General features: G+C 43.2%; 1 protein-coding gene across 10 annotated transcripts in view; it reads left to right on the top strand.

The window, feature by feature from the left end:
- PATJ (PATJ crumbs cell polarity complex component) overlaps nucleotides 1-24,851 on the top strand; it is a 207,016-nt gene that overhangs the window by 169,358 nt on the left and 12,807 nt on the right. For 7 of the 10 annotated variants that reach the window (XM_039485474.1, XM_039485477.1, XM_039485473.1 and 4 more), the window contains 7 exons: nucleotides 3,354-3,437; nucleotides 6,962-7,155; nucleotides 8,964-9,111; nucleotides 10,315-10,401; nucleotides 19,013-19,130; nucleotides 20,639-20,679; nucleotides 21,102-21,224. In XM_039485474.1, coding sequence (XP_039341408.1) covers nucleotides 3,354-3,437; nucleotides 6,962-7,155; nucleotides 8,964-9,111; nucleotides 10,315-10,401; nucleotides 19,013-19,130; nucleotides 20,639-20,679; nucleotides 21,102-21,224 — 795 coding nt within the window. The remainder of the gene's footprint in view (nucleotides 1-3,353; nucleotides 3,438-6,961; nucleotides 7,156-8,963; nucleotides 9,112-10,314; nucleotides 10,402-19,012; nucleotides 19,131-20,638; nucleotides 20,680-21,101; nucleotides 21,225-24,851) is intronic. The other 3 variants (XM_039485476.1, XM_039485484.1, XM_039485483.1) reach the window with 1 other exon arrangement.

The following is a 24,851-nucleotide window of genomic DNA, read 5'->3' as shown; positions in this document are numbered from 1 at the left end:
GAAGGATTACTGTTTGTTTAGAGCTGTAAGTTAAGATCTGTCTCTTTCTTTCTTAGTGCTGTTTTAAAATCTTGACTGTGCAATCAGGATCCATTGGTTCAAGTTGTTTGCATCTACTTGACAAGTCTGATTAAAATCATCTGGCTAAGACTATGTAAGAAAAATAAGACTTTGGCAGGTCAAATGCATTTTTTAAATCTAGAAATGTTCTTTATCAGAATAAGTGTAGCAATGACAACAGTGTTCTTTTTATTACAGTATAAATTGTGACTAGCCCACTTAAATTTCTAACATGTGCAAGGACACCAGTTTAATGGGAAGCCAACTGCTTTCTCAAATAATGAATGTAAGTGATTCACGCTAATAGTTTTTGACATTTCCTGAATCTAAGCCTTCAAGAAAGAGGGTGACATAAATAGTGTTTTTCGGTACCTGGAGATTTGTATGAACTAAAAGATGCAATAATATTGGGGAAGGTTGGTAACTGACTGGGCTAGCTGGTTTTAGGAGCAGCTGTGAATGCTGCCATTAGATTGATCACACACACAAAAACTACATAAAAGGAATTGAATACAGGGTCTTACAATGGAAATTGTTAGGCAAACTAAGCTACAGGTAACACTACCTTCCATCTATAACAAGTATTATCCAAGTTAGAAAGTACTTCACACTAGAGGCACTGTGAAATAACCTGTAAAGGAACTGAGTATTCAAAGTTTCTAATGAAGTATTTATTTAAAATTGTGATAATGGAAGTGTTTTATACACGTTCATCTCCAATCCTTAAATCAGCTCTCCAGATACAAAGTGTGTTTATCCATGTATTTGTACAATGCCCCGGGGCACTGAGGCCTAATCCTCATTAGGACTGTGAGTGCTCGTACTGTGCTATTGCCTGATAACTGGAAAAGTTGTATTCAGAACTCTGAGTTTCAACTCCCTGCCCATACTGCATATCTTGTGCTGTGTATCTGCTGTACACCTCCCTACTATTGCTCCTCTGTGTCTGAGTAGAGTTGGGTGGGAAACAGTTTCCCCATCCCATGAGAATTTTGGTATTTTGAAAAAATTCTCTGTCCTAACTCAGGACACACAAAAAATCAAAATCTTGAAAATTTTCATGAAATAAACATCTCAAAATAGCAGCAGCAGCAACATCTTCAGATCAGGTCAATCATTTGATTTTTGACCTTTTAAAAATTATTAATCTGAACGCCTCAACTAACCTTCCCTGCAAACAGTTTTGGTTTATTGTCTGATTTTTTTTTTTAAGTTCCTCGAAAAATTCCCAGCCAGCTCTAAAAATGAACCTGTTGCTGTGTACTGCAGACTCACAAGACTCTGCTGACTTTTCCTTATGTATGTCAATGTGCTGAGTCTGCTATTTCAAGTAGAACTGATAGAAATGTGAAGGACTGTACTCTTCTCAAATCTTGCATACCTTTTCTTGGTTCTGCTGCCCCAATTCACCAGTTTGCATCTAATGTCAGTCAGATACCCATGACCAACTTCAGATTAGAATATGTTTGTCAGCATCATCCCAGGAGCTTCAGCAAGATGAAAAGCCTCAGCACCAGCACTTTAACATATTTCATTTTTTTAAAAGAAGATGTAAAACCTGGAGGGGAAAAAAAAGATTAAGACATTGGAGTAGCATGGGGTTTTGACTCATGGGGTGTTGATTGCCCAAACGTAAATGAATTTTTTGTCACTTAGTTCTTTTGGTGGTAGCCGCTTAAATTATTTCTACAAAACCCTGCAGTTACCATTGGTATTGTTCCTTAAATTGATCTGTTCTTTTGATTTCTTAATTATCTCTGTTGATTACATAGCTCATAGTATTTTGCATTCCTTTATGTGGAATGAAATCTTTCTTTCGTTCTTTCTTTTTTTTTCATCGGGGATATTTATATCAGCTGTAATCCATTTGTGATAACTGCGCCCCCTTCCCCCCAGTTTTGCTCTGGATAAATCGTGTACATTTATCAGAGAACAGAGTTCGATAATGATGCTGTGCTTCAATAAGAGCAGAGTAGTCGTAAGTACAAGTCTACATCATTAAAACAAGCAGTAGTGGGACTAAAATGGAGGAAGCTTCTGGACGTTTTCTTTATCACCGGATTAGCCTTAGGACATTTGATTCCCCCCCCCCTTTGTTCAGGTTACACCTTGTGCGCCAGTAAAGTATCACACAAAGATACTTTTCTCTTGTCATCTAACCTTGCGATGAGTGATGTATATATGCAGCATCTACAAATGTTTTTAAAAACATAAACACACTTTATATGCGACCAACAGCAGCTGTTTCCTGCTTATATGCCATCAGGAAGGGACGGCAAAGCAGAGTCTGCACTTTGCTACCTTACAGCCTTGTGCCACAAAGCCTGGAGAAAGACTGTTTGTTCATAATATATTGGGCTGATAAAGGGACTCTGAAACGATAACATATTTGTAGGCCTCATCTGCTCAAGAGATGGGTATCTGATACCCTCAGACCTGAGATCACTACACATGATTATCAGCTGCATTGTTGCAGCCAATGATTCTTTGTGTTTCAGTGTTTGGAGAGGACAAGGAAAGAAGAAAATATATACACTATAAAATGCCACATCTTTTTTGATGATGAGGCCAGTTGTCAGAACTGTGGCCTAAGAAATACTGCCGTGGGGTATTCGCCTATCTGTTGGGGATGATGGGAAACAATGCAAAAAGAAAGCACTAGCAACATAAGAAAATGCTCTTTGTAATGATTTTTCTTTGGGAACATCTACTGCTCGCAATAAGAGTGTATCACTGGAACTTTCCCTGAACTACATCTGCCACTGCCAACAGTTTCCAACCTCAGTAATAAACTAGTATTTACCATTGTTCATTTCTTCTGGAGTTCATTTCTTGCAGATCTAACCACCCTATTCACCACAAGGCATCAAGTTCCTGCCTAATGTTGAGCATCTATGCCAAACCCTTAAAAATATTCATAACTCTGAAGAGTCTGGTTTTAAATTATGTCATAAAAAGTAAATGATATTAATGCACCAGTTCAGGTAGAGTTCATATATTGCTGATGCCAGTGTATAAAAATGATAGAAACCTAGTAAGAAGTACTACTCTGAAGTGGTGAGCAAAATATTTTTAACCAAAATGTAGCTGATATCAGATGAATGGATGTAATAATTTTCTTATAATCTGTTGCACAGCCTTACTTGTCTTCATACCAACTAAGTCATGGAATGCTGTGTCTTTTGAATATAGTGGCACTCAATTATCTGCTGCGTGATGTGGATGAGTAACTATCAATTTTAAGAAACTTTTGCAATGGATGAGAATTAATGCAGAAAATTTTGTTTCTACAGGATGCTATAGTTATCCATGAAGTTTATGAAGAAGGGGCAGCAGCTAGAGATGGTCGACTCTGGGCTGGTGATCAGATTCTTGAGGTAAATTAATTATGAAGCCTATTTAAATAGTTTTGTATTTAATCCAAAATTGCTTTCTTCAGAGGACCACTCTAACCATTTAGTAGATTCTGATACTTGTAATGAAGACACCAGTTACGCTATGTTCATGAAGCTTTTTTTTTACACCCATAAGAAAATCCCAGGAAATAATATTTCACAAACTGCTATAAACTACCAATTACAGTTTGAGAATATATTACATTTTATCAGACAAGATAGTTTTTGAATTACATCAATGTCATGTACAAATGTACAATAGTTAAGAATCATCCATCTTTTTAATCTTTTATTTAGAAGCCTGCTTTATAGTGTAACCTTTAGTACCTTTTGTTACGCTTTTATGTTCTGCAATATATATGTAGAGCATATCATTGCAATTCTGGTCAGCATTAGTACAACATCTTCAACAGATTAATAATCGTAAATGTGTATGTTTCATCAATAATCAACATAATTATAAAGGTGTACTGTTTTTACTACCCTTTTTATAAGCTTGATGTTTTATCTGGACCCCAAAACCCTTTAAAGCATTATACTGAGAAAAATGGAGTGTTGATGGTTTATTTTTTAATGTATTGTCTAACTGCTCGTCTGTAACTCTACATGGGCATAAAAGCTGAGCTTTGCAGGATACTGTGCAAATAAGTGGGTGACTGCAGAGTCATTCCAAACTATTCATGCAGGCTGATCTATGGAGCTTAATCTGTGGTGTAAAACCTTTAGGCTTGTATTTTGCTTATATAATTAGAGTAATTTGATGGACTAGTTGTTCTATATGCACATGGTCACCAGAACAATTTTATTTGTACCTTAATGTAACAAAAAGACTGACACCATAATTGTTAGAGACAATTGGAAATTCAAATATATGGAAATCGAGAGAGGAGAGGGTTAAGAGAGGGATGTTGTTGACTGCAAATTAGACTTGAGTCAGGTTCTGGTGGTTCTAGTACAGCTGTTTTTAGTGTCTCACTGTCAGACCAGGACAAATTCCCAGCACACCCATTTTGCTGTAGTGCATGGGGTTAGAAAAATAGTGAGGGGCACTTGGGGAGTTGTAAAAACAACTCTTGCACAGAAAATATTTTTTTAACGTTAAGGCTATATTTATTTTCATTTTATAAACAACTGTGTCTTAACAACGTGATAAAAATGGAGAAGGTTAATAAATTCTTCACTGACCATGCAGGAAGGTGCAAATGTGTGTATGCCATAATGTTTGTATGAATTGTAACCTTTAAAACTCCTTAATGAGGCAAATGTACAACATGTGTAGACATATATGTGTAAAGAAAAATATAGGGATGTATAGCATATTCATAAATGTATGCATCCTATTTAGAATTATTACATGACAAATAAATGAATGCACAGAGCAGATAATCTGAAGATGGCTTAACGTAGGCTTGAAGGATTAGATTTTTATCGGTAAATGTCAATTTCACCATACACACACAAACCAAGGAAAGAATATTTCCATTGATGGTGATCGAAATTTACAGATAGGCAAAGTAACAAAAATGCTGCTTGAGAATTTATTTAAGGATATTTACTTTGTATAATTTGACATGTGAAGTTGACAATTTGTGTATTAACATGTATAAAGCTTTAACACTTTGAAGCACAGCATCTACTGTCACTAAATAATTATTTTCTCTCTCTCACTCACCCCCACCCCCATATTTTCCTGCATCTGTGAAAATTTAAATGGATAAAAATGGGGGGGGGGTGCTTTAAAACTCATAATTTTGTACAACTGTGAAAATTTTAAATTGATCATTTAAAAAAAGTTTTAAAAATAAACATTGATATTGATTGACATTATGCAAAAATAAAAATTGAATTCTGCAAAGCCTACTTTAAAGGTTATTGATACAGATACTATGTTTGGCTAGATCCAGAATCAGAATTTCAAGTTTCAGTACTTTTTGAATACTTCTAAATTTGCTCAGACCCATTGCACCATTCAGACTCAATCTGAATTTACTAACCTAGAATGCTTTCAGATTAGGTCGAGAAGCTTAACTGAGAGCTTCTGTAGTGGTCTTGTGTGCCATCTATTGGAACAAAGCAAAATAATCATCTAATAGCAACCTCTTTAAAGCTAAGATATTGTCACTTCCAAACTTTTCGGTAAGTTTACATTGTGAATCTACTAATGAGAATTAGAGAAAGTAATGCTCTCTTACCACAGATGAGAAGATCTGGTTTCCAGCCAGCACGTAATTTTTTCCTTATTTTTTCTGTTCTTCAGCATTGTGATGTTGGGGGAAGGGGGAATCTAAGCATTCAGACCAGCAAAGAAAAAGCAACAGAAATGCATAATGTGCAGAGGAGAAAGATAACACTTTCACCTCTGATACTAGGAGTAGCTTTATGAATGTAAATGAATTGAGTTTGGTTGTTTCTCCCCATTGTTCAGTAGATAAGAGTGAACACTACAAAGCTACCAGTTGACAGCTTTCTGATCAGGGGAAGCCAGGACAGAGTTATCATAAAGAGTCCATCTCACTTCAAGTTGAGATGACCCAGTACAAGGCATCGTAGGAAAGCTCACAGTGGAATGTGTAAAGCTCGGCACTGTAAATTGATGGCATAATTTTTTAGAAGCGCTGGTCATCAGAAAATGGTGCTCAGCACCACAGAAGATCAGGCCACTAAATTGTAGTGCCTCAGCACTCTCAAGTTTGAAAATTTTGGCCTGAAGTTATGGTAGGTAGTGGGTTTTGTCTATGGATATTTGCAAGTGAGAGTTTTCCCACAGTGGCCTATACCAGTCACCTCCACTCAAGACGAGAGGTGACAAACTAAAATATCGATTCGATTCTCCTTTGCTTTTCACAAGCTAGCTTCTGTATTCACCTCTGTTGATAAAGGCAGTGGGGAGATATCTGCAAATACCAAATCACTGAATACCACATATCTTGCAGTCAGTTTTAGTCAATAGGAATTTTGCCTGCATGAGGACTGCGGGATCAAGCCTCAAGTTAGAACCTACTGAAAAGGTTTTAGATAACACTGGAAAATATTCTGCAGTAATTCTGTCACTTTACTCTTTATGATGTTATTGCACCTGTATTTTCCAAGAAAGGAATGCCCTGGTTTGCTGTGCAGTACTTTAAAAACAGGGTTGTCATAACTGAAATACACAAGGTCAATAATCAACCATGTCAAATTGGTAAACCATAGGGTAATGTAAGAATGGCTAATATGCAGTAGATAGATGGATAGTGTTGTGGTTAAGGCACTAGACTGGGACCTAAGCAATCTGGGTGCAGTTCCTGCCTCTGCCACAGACTTCCTGTGTGACTTTGGGCAAACCAATTACTTGCGCTGTGCCTCACTTTCCTTCTCTGTAAAATGGAGTAAGAATACTTCCCTGCCACACAGTGCTGTTACAGGGATAAATACATTAATGTTTGTGAGGGGCTCAGATACTGTGGGGGTGTAAAGCTCATTAATAACTGTAATTAGGAAAAATAACAGTTTGATGGTTATTCCAGGTTAATGGTGTTGATTTGAGGAATGCTAGTCATGAAGAAGCTATCACAGCCTTGAGACAGACACCTCAAAAGGTGCAACTGGTTGTTTATAGAGATGAAGCTCATTATAAGGATGAAGAGAACTTGGAGATTTTCTATGTAGATCTACAAAAGAAAACAGGCAGAGGACTAGGTCTAAGCATTGTTGGAAAACGGTAAGAACTTCTGTGTTTTACCACAACTGCGTTCCAAGCGAGAATTTAGTTTGCCATACGAACAATTGTAGCCATTACATGGAATGTGAAATACTGAAAGAATGGCTTCAGCCACAAAAGTCGGGATCTGAACTTCTCCATGGGGATTTTCAGATTTGGGATTTTGATTTAGACTCTTCTAGAAATAACAGTGGCGTGTATGTAATATCATAACACTATTCCCAAGGCTATCTGTTGTTTCCTTTAGCATTTGTCATTTTGTAGCATAACATAATATTACCAAGAATATCAGTTTGTGAAGGGTCTGATCTAGTGACCAAACACAGGACTGAGAGTTTAGCGCTCTTGTGTTTTATTCCCAACTCTGATTGTGTCTGTGACAGCTGGCAAGTCCTAGCTACCTGGATTAGCTTTCCTAGCTTTATGTGGATAGTACTACTACCTACTGCCTGGAAGTGTTTTGAGGATTAGTTAGAGAGCTCTACAGTCATTAACTATAAAATACTAATAAGAACACAGTGTGGAGTCAGAAAGGGTACAGTCAAAAATAGCTGCTTAAAAAGTAAAAGTGGCTTTTTACTAATGTATTTTTAAAGCATTTCTTTTAAAGTTGTTTATACTAAAGCTGTGGTAAATTTATCTTTTATTGCTAGAGAAAACTTCTAGCACAAGCAAAGTCATTGATCAGTCTCTGTGTGTAAAACTCACAGCAACTGCTGTTTCTTATTGCCAAAAAAAAAATCATCATGTAATTAACCCAATGGTTTGTGGTCAGTAAAGATTCTATGGCAGTTTTCACAAGAGATGTTTAACGCTGGTGTTGTGAGCAGATTCTCATATGGGTAATTTAATTCTGGTTCCTGCAACCTGATATGGTATTCTTCAGCCCTCCCCACAACTACCTTCGTGCTAGACTGTTGTGTAGTATTGCTACGTGCTCCTGTGGCAGTTGCGTTTCCCTCCAGAGCTAGCTGAATTTCTGTGGTAGATTAAATTATCCCTGTGTATAGTTAATATTATTATTATACCATTTTGTTTTGTGAAGCGCATAGGTTCCTTCAGGATAAAAGACAGTGTATACATTAAGTGGAAGTAGTATTCCCCTGTCTTTGGCCCTTTACTTCCTCCACACCAAGCTGAAGTAGCTGAACTAAGTACTAGGAGGTTCTTCAGGGACTGAGGAAGGAATTCTCTCCCTTGTTCTGTGGCTGGTGGATCCACTGGTCTTGTTCCCTTCGTGTTTTTAACCCACCTCTACCCTCCTCTTGCAAGCCTCACGGTCCAGGTACATGGGACGTCCCACAGAGCTGGGCACTCTGCTGCCCAGGGTACACAAATTAATGTGCACGCTACAAAAATCTCTGTGCAGTGCTCTTATCTATACCTTGGGGCCCACCAAGGCTGCGGAAAAGAGATAGCATTTGGCCCTGTGTGAGGAAAAGGAAAATCTATAGTGAAGCCACTTCTTACCAAGCGTATCAAGAGATAGTCCAACTCTATCCTTAGCAGATTGTGCCTTGGTGTCTGGACAGTATTTTTATATTACAGTAGCATATGCTTTTCTTATCTGAACAGATTGTACATACCAGAACTAATAGCACAAGGGGAAAGGGAAATAGTATATGGTTTCTTATTTTAATGAGTTTAAAATCTGTAGCTTATAATCACCTCAGAAGGTCAGGTGTAATCTAAAATTAGTTTTTCTCAGCTCCCAAATTTCTTTTAATGTCTCATAGATGTATGTAATCTGAATTGCACTCAGAGGCTAGTGGATTGCGTAATTAGCCATATGCTTCTTGTATTACCAGAAATGGAAGTGGAGTGTTTGTCTCTGACATTGTTAAAGGAGGAGCTGCAGACCTGGATGGGAGATTAATACAAGGAGATCAGATCTTGTCTGTTAATGGGGAGGATATGAGGAATGCCTCACAAGAGGTTGTTGCCACTATCCTCAAGGTGAGTACATACTACATTCTTAGATATGAAACTGCAGTTACTGACCGTATACAAAGTAATTATCTTGGGGTGCTATTTACACACAGCCAGGACAACCTGAAACTGATTATCAAGACAGATAGGAATTTGATAGGGAAATTACATTGGGAGATTCATTTAGTTTTAGCTCTACATATATATTTATGTAGTACATAGTGGCAAAATGAAGATACAGATATCACTTTAGGCATTTATTTGAGAATGTAACCATTTATTTCAAGCAATGGGAAAATGTTATGAAAACTGAGAGGCATAAAATTGTGGAACTGAATTGGAATGAGATGCTTTTGGTTTTGCTTGCATTAACCTAGCAACCATAGAATTGCAGTGTAAATTTGTTCGAGCCCAGGCTTTCCTCGCGTGTTGGTGCTGTTGCCCTGAAGTACTGGGGGACAAATCCTGGCCAGAAATACATCCAGGGCATGGACAAGCCTGCTCAAGGAGACTCTGCCCCCTTCTTTGCTACACATGCACAACACTCTCCATGGGGCTGTGGGAAAGGACATTGTGGATGGGCCAAGGAAAGAATGCCTGTGTTTAGGGTAGGAAAGGAAAGAAGACTGTGGATGATATTTCTGGCCACAGGGAATATTATTGTAGCCTGCTACCTCTGCCATCTACCTGAAATTCTGTTGGGAGGAGAGGACTCCGTCCTCCAGATTCCATGAAGGTTCCCTGTGCAAAGTTCTTTTATTCAGGCTTTGCATGAGGGCAAGGATTTGGGCCATCTAAGAATCAGCAAGCAAGGGTATGAGGTATGACGTGTTATTAAAGTGAATCTGCTTATGTTAAATTCAGATTCATTCTGTTTTACAGTATTTTTCCTGCTGCTGTATTGCTTTCCATTGGACGGGTGGGGTGGGATTTGCTGCTGGTTTGTAATGGGTGGCTGAGCATCTAGCGCCTGATCCAAAGGTCATTAAGTCAATGGAAAGACTTCTATTGATTTCAGTAGATTTTCTATGAAGCCCCTAGAATCTGGGATGGATGCCTTTTATATTGTTCAAATAAAACGCATGGAATAAAAAAAATTAGGTTTTAGGTTTCAATCTTCAATGGTTTCTTCAACATTATGGTCTGAAAATATATGTGAGTAAGTCTAGGAAAGCAGAAAGATTGTAACCCTGTTTAAATACCGTGTGTTATATTTTATTATGTTCCAAGTGTGCTCAAGGGCTAGTGCACCTAGAGATTGGAAGACTGAGAGCTGGTTCTTGGTTATCATCACGGAAAACATCCCAAAGTAGTCAGGTTAGTGACAATTGTATCAATAGAAAATAAAGTCGTTTTGGTCTGCATGGAATGTAGATGAGGGTCTGTCTGGAGCAGCTGACAATCTAGGATGTGGATTATTGTTTTAAAATTATCATTATACAATACTGTTCTTTTTCAGTAGTTTTAAGTAAATCTCATTAATCTACAACAGGGGTAGGCAACCTATGGCACGCGTGCCGAAGGCAGCACGCGAACTGATTTTCAGCAGCACTCACACTGCCTGGGTCTCGGCCGCCGGTCTCGGGGCTCTGCATTTTAATTTAATTTTAAATGAAGCTTCTTAAACATTTAAAAAACCTTATTTACTTTACATACAACAATAGTTTAGTTATATATTATAGACTTATAGAAAGAGACCTTCTCAAAATGTTAAAATGTATTACTGGCACACGAAGCCTTAAATCAGAGTGAATAAATGAATACTCGGCACACCACTTCTGAAAGGTTGCCGACCCCTGATCTACAAGATGTTTAAATTAGGTGTCCTACACTTAAATATTGGGCAAGTAAAAAGAGGAATGGGCCAGTGCTTTCATTTTCAGTATCTCTCTGGTTTCATTTTCAGTATCTCTCTACCACAAACGTTTATTCACTTTTCCATCTAATAACCCTGCCCTCACCCCAAAATCGGAATGCTACATTCCTGTAACTATTTTTGTAAACCACAAATAACTTAATGACACTAAAGTGTATCTTTGCCTAGCTCATAATAGCAGAGCTGTGTGCAAAATATTGCACTCAAAGAACACACAGAACAATTTTCTACTTTACTTATTTTTTTTCCAAAATAAAGGAAAATGCTTCATTTTTCAACCAGTGTAATTTTTTTAGCACTTGCACTGTGAACAGCGTTGCCATCAAAACTGAAATCTGCGTGCAACAGTGGGGAGAGGCATTATGGGATGCTGTTTCACCTGAATCATACTGTTTTGACCAGAAAAACTTAAGGGCATAATAGAAATTCCTTCTGGGAACTCTGCCACACTCACCAAAGTATTTACATTGTGCAAATCAGATTTCTCTGTGGGGGCACCCAGGAAATGCATTGAGACCACATTATCACGGTCGAAGATGCAGCATACTGCCTCCTCCTCTGTACACAGCCAGCTGTATGGGCAAGTACATAGGGGTATGAAGCCCGGCCTCACCCCACTCTTTCTCAGGCAACTAGCACCCACACATGCTGGGAGAGAACAAAGGCTCTGCCTCCTAGCAGATCTTGATCATCTCCTGAAAAAAGGAGAGAGCTCTTTGCAGCCTTTTCCCCTCTTTGTGAAGCCACACAGGAGTTGCCCAAAATCTGGTCCATGGAAAATAAGCCAGCACTGCCTGTCTGTGCTTCATAATTGTTAAAGAGTGTAGCTGAAAAAGAGGAAAAAATACTGAGACTGAGTGTGGATGAGGGTCAGTCAGCAAGAAAGCAAGCGTTGGTTGCGGGGAATCTTGGAGTGGATGCGAAAGGGTAGAGAGACCTACAAAACAAAAAAAGGCAGTGGACTAGGTGCAGATTCAGAAGGAAATGTGGAACACCTAAGCTGCAAGGTTTCACATGTAAAAGTTAAAGTTTAAGACTCCATTTCAGATAGTGTAGGTAATGGTATAACAACAGCTTCTTCTTCAAGTGATTGCTCATGTGTATTCCACAGTAGGTGTGTGTGCTCACCGGTGTCGGAAGTTTTTTCCCTTAGCAGTACCCGTACTGGAGGAGCACCGCTGCGACCCCTGGAGTGGCGTCTCTATATCCCCCCCACCCTCAGTTCCTTCTTGCCGCCGGTGAAGGTAGTCGGAACATCTTGCTGCAGCTTCTCTAGTTGACCTTAGTGGTACAGTTACTTTTAGCAGTTTTTCAAGTAGTTCAAGTTTTCAAGTGGGCTCGGGGCATGCCCCAGGCTTCAAGTCATGCGACTCCTGTCGCCGTTCTATGCCCGGAAGTGATCTGCATGCTGAGTGTCTCTGCTGCTTGGGCGAAACTCACAGTGAGTGCTGCAAGATCTGCAGGTCATTCAAGTCGTGGACTAAGAAGGAGAGAGACATCAGGCTTCGCATTCTCCTGATAGAATCGGCGCTGGCCCCTACCCTGGCACGCCAAGCAGACTCGGCACCCGGCACTGCGTCTTCGGTGCGTAACGAAGTCCCCTCCACTAGCCGGCACCACTCCCTCCCAAGGCCAGAAGAGGAGACTTCGCAGCGATGCCGAAAAGGAGAAAGGAGGAGGGGCTGGAGCTGCTGGGCAGTCTGCGATTCCCCGATTTCCCCCCCCCCCGGGGGCCTTTCCGGCGACTCGCAGCAGCGCTCCACGCATGCCTCCCCTGCCAGGGAGACCTCCTGATTAATAAAGTTTGTGTTCTGCAACCGATTTTCTGCCTTCCGAGTGGAGTGGTCCCGGATAACGTCTGACCAATGGGTCCTCAACACCATTTCCAAGAGCTACGTGTTGCAGTTCACTTCGCCCCCACCTTACCACCCCCCATCCCTAGTGAGCCCCAGGGACCTGGAGCATGCCCGCCTCCTAGGGCAGAAGGTGGCGCATCTGCTCCACCTGAGGGCAGTGGAGAGAGTACCAGTAGACTTCCAGGGCAGAGGCTTCTACTCTTGGTACTTCCTGATCCCAAAGGCAAAAGGGGGGCTCAGGCCCATCTTGGACGTACGGGATCTCAACCAGTTTATGGTCCGCTCCAAGTTCCGCATGGTGTCCCTGGCCTCTGTCATTCCCTCCCTGGACTCAGGGGATTGGTACGCAGCCCTGGACCTTGAGGACGTGTATTTCCATATCCATATATTTGAGGGGCACAGGTGCTTCCTCAGGTTCCTGGTGGGGTTGGATCACTACCAGTTCACGGTCCTCTTTTTTGGTCTATCCACGGCACCCAGGGTTTTCACCAAGTGCATGGCAGTGGTAGCGGCCTACCTCCAGCGGAAAGGGGTGCCGATCTTTCCATACCTGGACGATTGGCTTCTCAAGGGCAGCTCTTGGTCCCAGGTGCAGGCCCAAGTGGAAGTGCTCCTGTCCACATGCGCAGATCTCGGCCTAGTGGTGAACGAGAACAAATCTATATTAGTCCTAGTTCAGCACATAGAATTCATAGGGGCGCTGCTGGACTCCTTAAGGGCCACAGCCTGTCTCCCTCCATGCAGGTTCGAGACCCTCAAAGGCCTCATTGCCTTGGTCATGGCCTTCCCCATGACAACGGCAAGAGCGTGCCTTCAGATCCTGGTGCACATGGCGGCATGCACGTACGTGGTCCACCATGCCAGGCTCAGAATGAGGCCCCTTCAGCTCTGGCTAGCCTCCCAGTACTCCCAGGCCCGGGAGGGACTGGACAAGGTTATCACGGTACCACCCCAGGTAGTTGCCTCCCTACAGTGGTGGTCCTTCCCAAGCAACATGCTGCAAGGAGTCCCTTTCCGGGAAGCCTCCCCATCATTAGACCTGGTGTCAGATGCCTCAGATCTGGGATGGGGAGCTCATATAGGGAACATTCAAACCCAAGGGTGATGGTCGGCCTTGGACTTGTCCCTCCACATAAATGCCAGAGAGCTCAGGGCAATATGGTTGGCAGGTAGGGTGGGACTTGTTCCTCGGCCCTATCCCTGGAAGCCCTGAGCCTATGGGAATTCTGTATAGCCCACGATATCTCCCTGCGAGCCTTCCACCTACCCAGCGTCTGCAATGTGTGAGCCAATCGCCTCAGTAGGGTTTTCTCCCACCACTACGAGTGATCGCTCCACTCAGAGGTCATCCACCAGCTCTTACGAGAGCGGGGAGTTCCCTGGATCGACCTCTTTGCAACCGACCAGAACCGGCGCTGTCTCCAGTTCTGCTCCAGGGGAGGAGTGAGGAAGGGGGCGATCTCGGACGCCTTCCTCCTGCAGTGGTCAGGCCAGCTTTTCTATGCCTTCCCACCCTTTCTCCTGATCGGCAAGGTCCTGCAAAAAGTAAAAACAGACAGGACGCGGGTTATCCTCATAGCCCTGGACTGGGCCCGACAACACTGGTACAGGACCCTCCTGCACCTCTTAGCAGCCCCACCGCAGAGGCTACCGCTTTGCCCGGACCTCCTCTCCCAGGAGGGAGGCCGCCTCCTCCACCCCAACCTAGCCGCACTCCACCTGACAGTGTGGTTGCTCAGTGGTTAGATGAGGAGGAGCGGAGGTGTTCAGAGGACGTCAAACAACTCCTGCTGGAAAGTAGAACGCCGTCCACATGGCAGATGTATCTGGCAAAGTGGTCCAGGTTCTCTAGGTGGGTGGTGGAGCGGGGAACCTCCCCATCGTCCGCACTTTGAAAATGAGATTTATGCTCTTATGAAAAATTTTAACCTGAGTTTCTGAAAACCTCTGTTCCCTACAAACGAAGAAGAGTTGAAGTTCTCTTCCAGGCTTTGAGCCAAAATTAATACGTAGAATTATGATGGCGGCAAAGCACAGCAGGAACTTCTTTAGGAATAGATCCCAGCATACCCAGCACCCTACTCTAAGCACTATACAAAACACCCCATGTGACTGCCACTAACTCTGTTATCCGAGACCTTGGGAACCTCATTTAACTTCTCTGTATTTCAGTTCACGCAAATGAGGATCATACTTATCTGACAGGGGTGTACGTAAAACTCAGATGTTCCTCAGATGAAAAGTGCTGTATCATTGTGTACCCACACAGACCAAAATTTTCAAATGTTTGTGTCTAATTAGGATCCTAAAACCATATTTAGGCATTTTCAGAGGTGCTCCAATACTTGCAAATCCCACTGAACTCTATAGGAGCTGCAGATACTCAACACCTTTGAAAATCTGGTCCTTTTTTTTTTCTTTTTTTAAGTGCCTAAGTGTATAGATTTAGGAGTTTTTGATGCCCATGTTTTGGTCGGTATTACTATTATTGACACTGAAAGTGTCTGTCCTATAGAGTATGCATTAGTTGGGGGAAGTAGGGTGAAAATTGATTTGAGTTCTTATAATTTCATGATGAGTAGATTCTTGAAATCCAGGGCTAAATGTTCAAAGTGGCCTTAACATTTTTTCATGTGCAATTCTAAGTACCTCAAAGCTTGGATTTTGCAAGCAGGTCAATTGCAAATACTAAGGTATGTGAACTAAGAAATGGCTTTTGAAAACCTGGCTCCCACTCAGTTTTCCACATAGATCCACCGAAGTTTAATATTCTATGTTAACATATATCAGTTGAAGCTGTAACTTTGTAAGCGCTGTGTGGATCAACATTTTTAAAATGTTCTACATTAGCCCAATAGTCCAAACATTTAAATTTGGTGATTGGGCAAACAGTACTTAAGTTACTATAAATTGTGGTACTGTAAAGAAAAGATTTTCAGGTGTTATTGTAGCTTTATAAAACTACACCGCAATTAATGTAATTCCATAGGTAAATACAGATTTTGTGACAATCCATTTATCACTCTTTTTTGTTTCCATTTAATGGTACTCTGCAGTATACATCCCCTTCTCACTGCATAAGCACATGTGCCTTGTTTGTACGGCATATCTAAGATTTGCCTCACTCTGAACTATTCAACAGAAACTTGTCTGGCCTACATGCATTTATTTCTGAGCTTTATTCCGGACTAGTCCATGGAGCTCTCCAGAGAGCAGAGAGCTTGTGCTAATGAGTTCTCCATACACTCTAAGAAACACTAATCCTGATTCCCCAGAAATTTTATTAGCACTTTGTGGCTTGAAAATCTATTTGACTAGAAATGTTTCTTCGGCACAAAGCATGCATGGCTGCAGCTTGGCCGCTGGGATTCAAGTAGGGATGGATGAAAAGTTGTGGAAAATATCCAGACGAATTGGAACCCCTCTGTTCCTAGATTTGGATCGAAATGAATAGTACATTAAATGGCTTGTCACTCACCTAGTTCTAGTTATCCAAACAACAAGTTTGCCCTTTGTCCCACTTACTTTTCTATCTTGTTCTCTCCTTTTCTATACCTAGGGATTGGACCTGTACTCAAAATAAAAGTATCCATTTAGGATCCTCTGCTTCTCACTACCATCACCAAACTCAACTTTAATCCTATTGGCCCATCCCACTTGCCGTTCCTTTCTGCTTTCACTGTCTAATTCTTTAATATCACACACACACACACACACACGTCTCTCGGGTAGTAGGGCTGTCCCATGGATTAGAGAGTTACTCATTAAAGCCAGTGGCAGTAGCAGGAATGATATGAGGCTGAAGAAGCATAGAAAATACCGTCTCCCTCGCTGCATACAAATCCAGGTCTTGGGGTGGATTTATCCTATCCTTAGCTAATGTGACAAAGTTCCTCCTCTGCCTTGGTGGGTCCTGCGCTTATTCGCAGATTTGCTCGCCTCGGAGATTGACAGCAGCCCTCAGTTTGGCCACTTTTGCTAGTGGCTCAAACCTGCTGTTCGCTCAGCTAACCTCATCACCGGCCAGCAAAGGAAGGAAAGGGGAAAGGGAGGAGAACCATCCCCACAGTCTCTGCTGATCCACCTAGTGGGTCTGGGGACAGGCCAGGGACCTTCCCCTCTGGTGGGACCCACAGTCCAGGTCAATTCCTCTTGTATCCAATAGGGAGTTGGGGGGATGGGGGGAGCCTGGGCCCGCCCTCTATTCCAGGTTCCAGCCCAGGGCCCTGTGGATCACAGCTGTCTACAGTGTTTCATGTAACACCTGTGTGACAGCTACAACTCCCTGGGCTACTTCCCCATGGCCTCCTCCCAACACCTTCTTTATCCTCACCACAGGACCTTCCTCCTGATGCCAGATAGCATTTGTACTCTCTCCTCCAGCAGCACGCCCTCCCACTCTCAGCTCCTTGCATGCCCCTCTCTGACTGAAGCGAGGTCCTTTTTTAAACCAGGTGCCCTGATTAGCCTGGCTTAACGGATTCTAGCAGCTTCTTAATTGGTTCCAGGTGTCCTGATTAGCCTGCCTGCCTTAATTGGTTCCAGCAAGTTCCTGATTGTTCTGGAACCGCCCCTGTTACCTTACCCAGGGAAAAGGGACCTGCTTAATCTGAGGCTAATATATCTGCCTTCTAGCACTCTTCTGTAGCCATCTGGCCCGACTCAGTCACACTAACAAATCCCTCACCAGGTTGTCCAAGGGAAGCGAAGCTGTGATTGGTGTTTGATGAGGTTTAAGAGTTTAGATGGGCCCACAAAATAACTCCTCACCCATCTGAAAGCATATATGATTCCTGCCCCAAACCACTTGTGCACAGGCCAGACTGAGAATTTTGGGCAAGTTCAACAAGACGATTCGTGGGATACAATCCAAACGTCATTCACTCCTACCGTGAAAAAAGTGTCTGTGGGAAGAGAGGAGGTTTTGGTCCCCACCACCCCACAGTGTCCTGCTGCAGAAGTTAGAGCCCTGCAGCTGTTCCCTACATCCCTAATTCAGACTATATATATTTGCATTTTCAAGGCTGTCTTTGCAAGGCTCGGAGCTAGAAACTTTTTGCTCAACATGGAAGCTGAGCACTCTATGTGTAGTCCCCAGACACGAGCCCCATAATCCATCCCTTCCACAGAAAATCCTCTGGCAGAATCCCGAGGCAGGGAAATTCCATGAAAATCCACAGATTTTTGTCCAAATTCCTTCAGTGGAGTGGGAGCAAAATGTAACCTGTTCCACTACAGAGGTAGTCGCATCTGGCCACCAGAATTCATGGATCTCCCGAGATCTCTGACTCTCAGGGATCTGCAGAAGGGCACAGGGTCGTACACCCAGAAGCCTCTGCGGTGGCTAGAGCAGGGGTGGCCAAACCGCGGCTTGTGAGCCGCATGCAGCTCTTTTACAATTGAAGTGCAGCTTGCGGAGCCCCCCACACCTCTTCTCTCCCCATTCTCCACCTACCAGACTTTGCGGGGCGGGGAGCTCAGGGCCTCTGTTTCACCAGCAGACATGCCCTGTGGAGCTGAAGCCCTGTGCCCCGGCAGGTGCGCCTGGCTCTTGAACTTCTGAAGATTGTTTGTATGCGGCTCAGAGGGTCAGTAAGTGTGGCCACCCCTGGGCTATAGCCTTCTATAGCTGCCTGGCAGCAGGAGTGTGTTGCTTTTCCTACCTGCAGCAGCCATTGGAACACTCTTTAAAGGGGGATTCACCAGCACAAAAGAGGCTTGGTATCAAAACCGGTGTCCCCTCTGGCTGTACTAACCCACCTGTAGAATCCCCACAGGCTGCCAATGGAAAATGCACCATTTCTCTCATCCATCCTTACACGCAGTCCCAGAGACAAATGGAAGTGTGCCATGGAGGTGTCTGATCCCTACTTCCATGGGGCCAGGAGCAGATCAGCGCGTGGGTGGTCCCCACCGTAGGTGTATCTAAGAAGTGTAATCTGGCCCTTTATGACTAAGACCAGTATTGTGTGTCTGACCAGGGATGATAGACCACTTCGGAGAGGAATGTGAAGTAGATGCCTGAGTTTCCAGTGCGGAAGCCCCGTAGGGGCAGGAACGCTCCAGTCTGAAAACCCCTGAACCTATCTCTAGTTTCACTTCTTTGGCACAGATGGGCCCTCACTTCCAGAAGAACAAACCTGGGGATATAGCATTTGCTTTGCCCCACAATTACTGGTTTTATCTTTATTTTCAGGTGAACCAACACAACATGCATAGTCACTTTCATCCTGCACTGGCTCCAGTCATCACTACCTTACAGAACTTTGTCAGTACCAAGAAGCTGTCAGCAGATGCATCTCAGAGAAATTCAGGTACAAACTAGAGAGAGATGCCAAAATCACTGTGTGTGTTATTCCTCAGAGACATGAACCTCTGTTATGCTAGTTTAAAAATAAAGTCCTGTATTAGCTGAATCTGGTTTCCTTATCCATCTCCCACAAGATTTATTCTGACATTCCCAACCCCCTGAGCAGCTTCTAGCAAATGCCATTATTTTTAAGTAAATTTCCAGAGAAATGTTTCCTTCTTCTCTAAATATAGACTTCCCTCTCCCCTTCCCAGTTTCCCTTACCTGAGGCCCAGAATAGGCAAGATTCTTTCCTATGTTAATAACACTCACTTCTATCCCTGAGAGGGCCTGAAATCTTGCCATTTCTTTGCCATGCCTTCCATAATTCACTTCCAGTTTTGCAACTCATTAGCAGTGTGCCCATCCCAAACTCAGGCTGAGAGAACCTTTATACCCCATCGTACCATTCTGTACTGTGTGCAATAGAATATAGATATAATCTGTAGACAAAATTGCTTCTATATATTAATCAAAATCATTAACTCTTGCAAGAGACTGATACCATTAATCTTCAGAAACACATCTGACATATTTTAATTAAAGCCAACACAGTTACTGAGAGATCCTTTCTAGAGACTTACCCGCAGGGGCGGCTCTAGACATTTCACCGCCCCAAGCATGGCGTCATGCTGCGGGGGGTGCTCTGCCGCTCGCCAGTCCCGCGGCTCCGGTGGACCTCCTGCAGGCGTGCCTGCGGAGGGTCCTCTGGTCCCGCGGCTCCGGTGGACCCTCCGCAGGCATGCCGCCAAAGGCACCCTGCCTGCCGCCCTCCCGGCGACCGACAGAGCGCCCCCCGCGGCATGCCGCCCCAAGCACACGCTTGGCGTGCTGGGGCCTGGAGCCACCCCTGCTTACCCGTCAAAACCCTGGATCTGAATAGTCAAACGTTGAGGCCGTTTAGCTCCAGTTTCATATTTTTTGCTTCTAGACCATCTCCAATTCTTTCATATAATTTTAGTGATTTTGAGCTGGCGCTGTAGCTAATTGTGGCACGAGGAATCTGTGCCAGCCAGACTGATTAACTGGATGTCTATTATTTACTAATACAGCACAAATTAGAAAAGGAAATCAATAGACTTTAGCAGGCACAAACCAGACATATACAGTACCCTTTGTGGTGCGGGACACTGTGATTTATGAATAATAAGCTGATCTTTAATTGAGTGCAACACACAATAGGTCTATATTCCCTAGGCCAACAAAACACTGCTATTCAATAGATTATGTGAGCAACTGCTGCGTACAGTGGATGTCACAATGGCATCTATCAAACAGAGTGATTGTATCCATGTTTATCACTTGGTGAAACAGAAATCCTGTCCTTGTCACATGATCAGCGCCCGAAAGGGCTCTGCTTCTGCTCAGCGATAACTTTGGCTAGTCAGCCAGAGATCATTGTCACCTGACAGTGTTATCTCTTAATTATATTATCTCTTAATTACAGAAGCTAATTGTTTGTTTCCTTTTTAGTAGGAGCAGATATGGACCTGAGGACTGTGGAGATAATGAGGGTCAGTGAGTTATTTTCTGAAAGATGTTGTTTCCAATGAAAGCTGTTAATTTTTCACTACTTTGTGGCATGCAAAACTGCATTATTATTTAATTGGTGTTGGCACTTTATGGTTTTGATTATAGCTATATATGTGAGGTGGTGTTACTGAATTAAATATGTCCAATCTTCCTGGGTATCTCAGTTTCTTTTACAGGCTTGGGGCCCTATCCTTCAAACACTTGCTATCAGGCATAGTTCTCTGTACAATGTGACTGCTTATAGTAAGTGTATAGTAAGCCCCATAGTCATGTGTAAAGGACTAGGCTGTCGCCTAACAGAACTGTTGTCTTGAATCACTGAGTGCAGATGGGGAATATATATTGACACACACACAACTATACATTGTTACACTGTGAATTGTTATATGTTTCTTCCTTTTAGGGACCAAATGATCCCCTTGGTATAAGTATAGCAGGAGGGAAGGGAAGCCCATTAGGAGATGTTCCAATCTTTATCGCCATGATTCAAGCCAGTGGAGTAGCAGCACGTACCCAAAGGCTCAAAGTAAGTGGAAGGGGGAATATATATCACCTCCTCTAGTATTCACTATTTCATCTTGTGCTCGTTTAGAAAAGGAGCTCTCAAACATTCGTAAGTGTGGATCACTCCTGGATAGGCACCTTGTCTCCTAGACCTTCTTCCTTCCCATTCATGGTCAGAGATGGCCTCTGTCTGCTGCTGCTGAGTGCAGTACATCCCTGTGACAATTATATTGATTGTCTATGTGAAAATGTAACATTCAGGAAGTATTTAAATGTATTTGCAACAGTCTCTTAATGCAGTCCAGTAGCTGGGAACAGAGGGGAAAGTCAGCACTACATGACCTGTCAGCTCTGCTTAGGGTGACCAGATGTCCCGATTTTATAGGGACAGTCCTGATTTTTGGGTCTTTTTCTTATATAGGCTCCTATTACCCCCCCCCCCAATCCCCTGTCCCAGTTTTTAACATTTGCTGTCTGGTCACCCTAGCTCTTCAAGGATCAGAGGCAGTTGCTTCACAGGCCATAGGTGGTCCGTGGACAACAGTTGGGGCACCCCTTAGATCTTATACAAAACAAACTCTGGCAACACATAACTGATTTTAAATTGAAACCGACTTTTTCAGGTGCCAGAATAAAATAAAATTACACTTTAAATTCAAAAGACTGTTGCCATTATGTTTGTTTTTGATGAACTATTGTGTTGAACATCCCACAATTACTGGATAGACTTTCAGGATAACTATTATTATTAAAATGATTGCAGTCTATAAGTTCCTATGTGAGGAACAAAAATTAGATAATGGGCTCTTCAATCTAGCAAACAAAAATATGACAAGATCCAATAGCTGGAAGTTGAAGCTAGACTAATTCAGACTGGAAATAAGATGTAAATTTTTAACAGTGAAGCGTAACTAACCATTGGAACAACTTATCAAAGTTGTGGTGGATTCTCCATCATTTGCAGTTCTTAAATCAAGACTGAATGTTTTTCTAAACGATATACACTAGTTGAAATAACTATTTCCAGGAAATCCTACATTATTGCTATACAGGAGGGCCAACTAGATGATCTATTCCTAGAGGAATTCTGCATGAAAAATTTAAAAATTCTGCGCACAGTATTTTAAAATTCTGCAACATTCTTCATATTTTATTTGTCAAAATAACATAATATAATCATGCCAGTTTCAATTATTTGGGTTTTTTTTCCAAAATATCTGTCAGCAAGTATATCTGTAATAATATAGACCAAAAAAAATAAAATTCAGGATTTTTTTTTTTGACAAATAGATTCCTTACTATGCAACTTAATACAGAACTTTGAGTAATTCATTTAAACTACAATACAGAAACATATTTACTGTACCCCTTAGAAGCAGTATAAAGGCTTGGGGAAATCAGGGGTAATGGAGGAGCTGAGGGAGAGGGAAGGAGCCCAGGAATGAACCAGGGTTGCTGGATGTGAGTGGGAGAAGTAGGAAACAGGTTTGGGGGAGGGGGAAAATTGTTAGGGAGTTGGGGAGCCTCCCCAATGCAGACCCTGACTGACCCTCTTGCCTATCTCATTCATTCAGTCAGGCACATCTGCCCCTGCACCCCCCATCCCTGTGTGCCCCTGCACCCCTTTACCCCCTCGTCCCCATCTGGCCCTGCAGCCCTCTATCCTCCACATCCCCATGTGGCCCTGCAGCCCCTCTTCTCCCCCCCCCCTTCAGCTCCTGGCTCAATGCTGTCACTCCACTAGCTCCTGTGCCCCCACCCAGTCTGTCGTCCCCCCCGACTAGCTCTCCTGAACATCAGTCTGTGAGCCACCCCACTCTCTGTTTCCCCCCGCACACACACACACACACATATCCTGTGCCTCCTAAACTGGCTCCACAGGCAGGGTGGTGTGATGAACACAGCCGGCTGCTGTGGCAGCGGCCTCTGGTGTGTGAAAGGCAGAACTGCAGCACTTCTGGGGAGGAAATATATTTTATGCACAGGAAAAATAAATTCTGCACATATGCAGTGGTGCAGAATTCCCCAAGGAGTAATGATCACAGTGACATGTCTACACTGCAGCTAAATACCTGTGGCTGGCCCGTGTCCACTTGCGTGGGCTTGGGTTAAGGGGCTGTTTAATTGCAGCGTTGACATTTGGGCTCAGGCTGGAACCTGGGCTCTGGGACCCTCCCCACTTGTGGGGTCCCAGAGAGCAAGCTCCAGCCCAAGCCTGAACATCTACACTGAAATTGAACAGTCTGTTAGCCTGAGCACTGCAAGCCTGAGTCAGCTGACACAGGCCAGCTGTGGGTTTTAAATTGCAGTGTAGATATATCCAAGGACCCTTTCTGGCCTTAGAAGATATGAATCATAATCTATGGAAATTACTTATGTGACGGATTAGATCACAGAACCCCCCTGGGAGCTGCCACCCAATGTGCCAAGACTACCTTTGCTCCTGCTTTCCCTGCCAGCTCAGGACTCCAGCACCCTGTCTTGCTGAGCCAGACACTCCCGTCTGCTCCAACAAAGACCCAGGGTCTGAATCGCTTGCCCCAAAGGTGCAGGTTTACCTGAAAGCAGCTAACAGAAGTGTTCCTGTCTTTAATCCACAGATGCCCAACTCCCAGTGGGGTCTAAACCCAAAAAAATCCGTTTTACCCTGTATAAAGCTTATACAGGGTAAACTCATAAATTGTTCGCCCTCCGTAACACTGATAGAGAGGTATGCACAGCTGTTTGCCCACCCAGGTATTAACACATACTCTGAGTTAACTAATAAGTAAAAAGTGATTTTATTAAATACAGAAAGTAGGATTTAAGTGGTTCCAAGTAGTAACAGACAGAACAAAGTAAGTCACAAAGCAAAATAAAATAAAACACGCAAATCTGTGTCTAATCCAACTCAATACAGATAATCTCACCCTCAGAGATGCTTCAGTAAGTTTTTTCCTCAGACTGGACACCTTCCAGGCCTGGGCACAATTCTTTCCCCTGGTACAGCTCTTGTTCCAGCTCAGGTGGTAGCTAGGGGGATTCTTCGTGATGGCTCCCACTCTGTACTGTTCCACCCATTGATATATCTTTTGCATAAGGCGGGAATCCTTTGTCCCTCTGGGTTCCCACTCCTCCTCACTGGGAAAGCACCAGGTTAAAGATGGATTCCAGTTCAGGTGACATGATCACATGCAGGGCCGGCTCCAGGCACCAGCTTATCAAGCAGGTGCTTGGGGCGGCCTCTCCGGAGCGGGGCGGCACTTTCAGGTATTCGGCGGCAATTCAGCGGAGGGTTCCTCACTCCCGCTCGGAGCGAAGGACCTCCCACTGAATTGCCGCAGATCGCAATCACGGCTTTTGTGGGGGGGGGGGGGGGGGCTGCTTGGGGCAGCAAAACCCCTGGAGCCAGCCCTGATCACATGTCACTGTAAGACCCCAAGCCTTCATTCCTCCCAGCCTGACTCACAAGAAGGCCTGCCTGCAAACAGAGCCATTCAGTCAATTGTCCTGGCTAATGGGAGTCAATAGTCCAAACCACTTTGCATAATTACAATAGGCCCTCAGAGTTATAGTTCATATTTCTAGTTTTAGATACAATAGCGTTACCTTTATACAAAAAGGATGATCACACTCAGTAGATTATAAGCTTTGCAATGATACCTTACAA

Source organism: Mauremys reevesii, linkage group 8 (assembly GCF_016161935.1).
Source record: "Mauremys reevesii isolate NIE-2019 linkage group 8, ASM1616193v1, whole genome shotgun sequence".
NCBI classification, from domain to species: domain Eukaryota; kingdom Metazoa; phylum Chordata; order Testudines; family Geoemydidae; genus Mauremys; species Mauremys reevesii.
The sequence above is the reverse complement of the archived record's forward strand: the minus strand, read 5'-3'. Positions and strand labels throughout refer to the sequence as shown.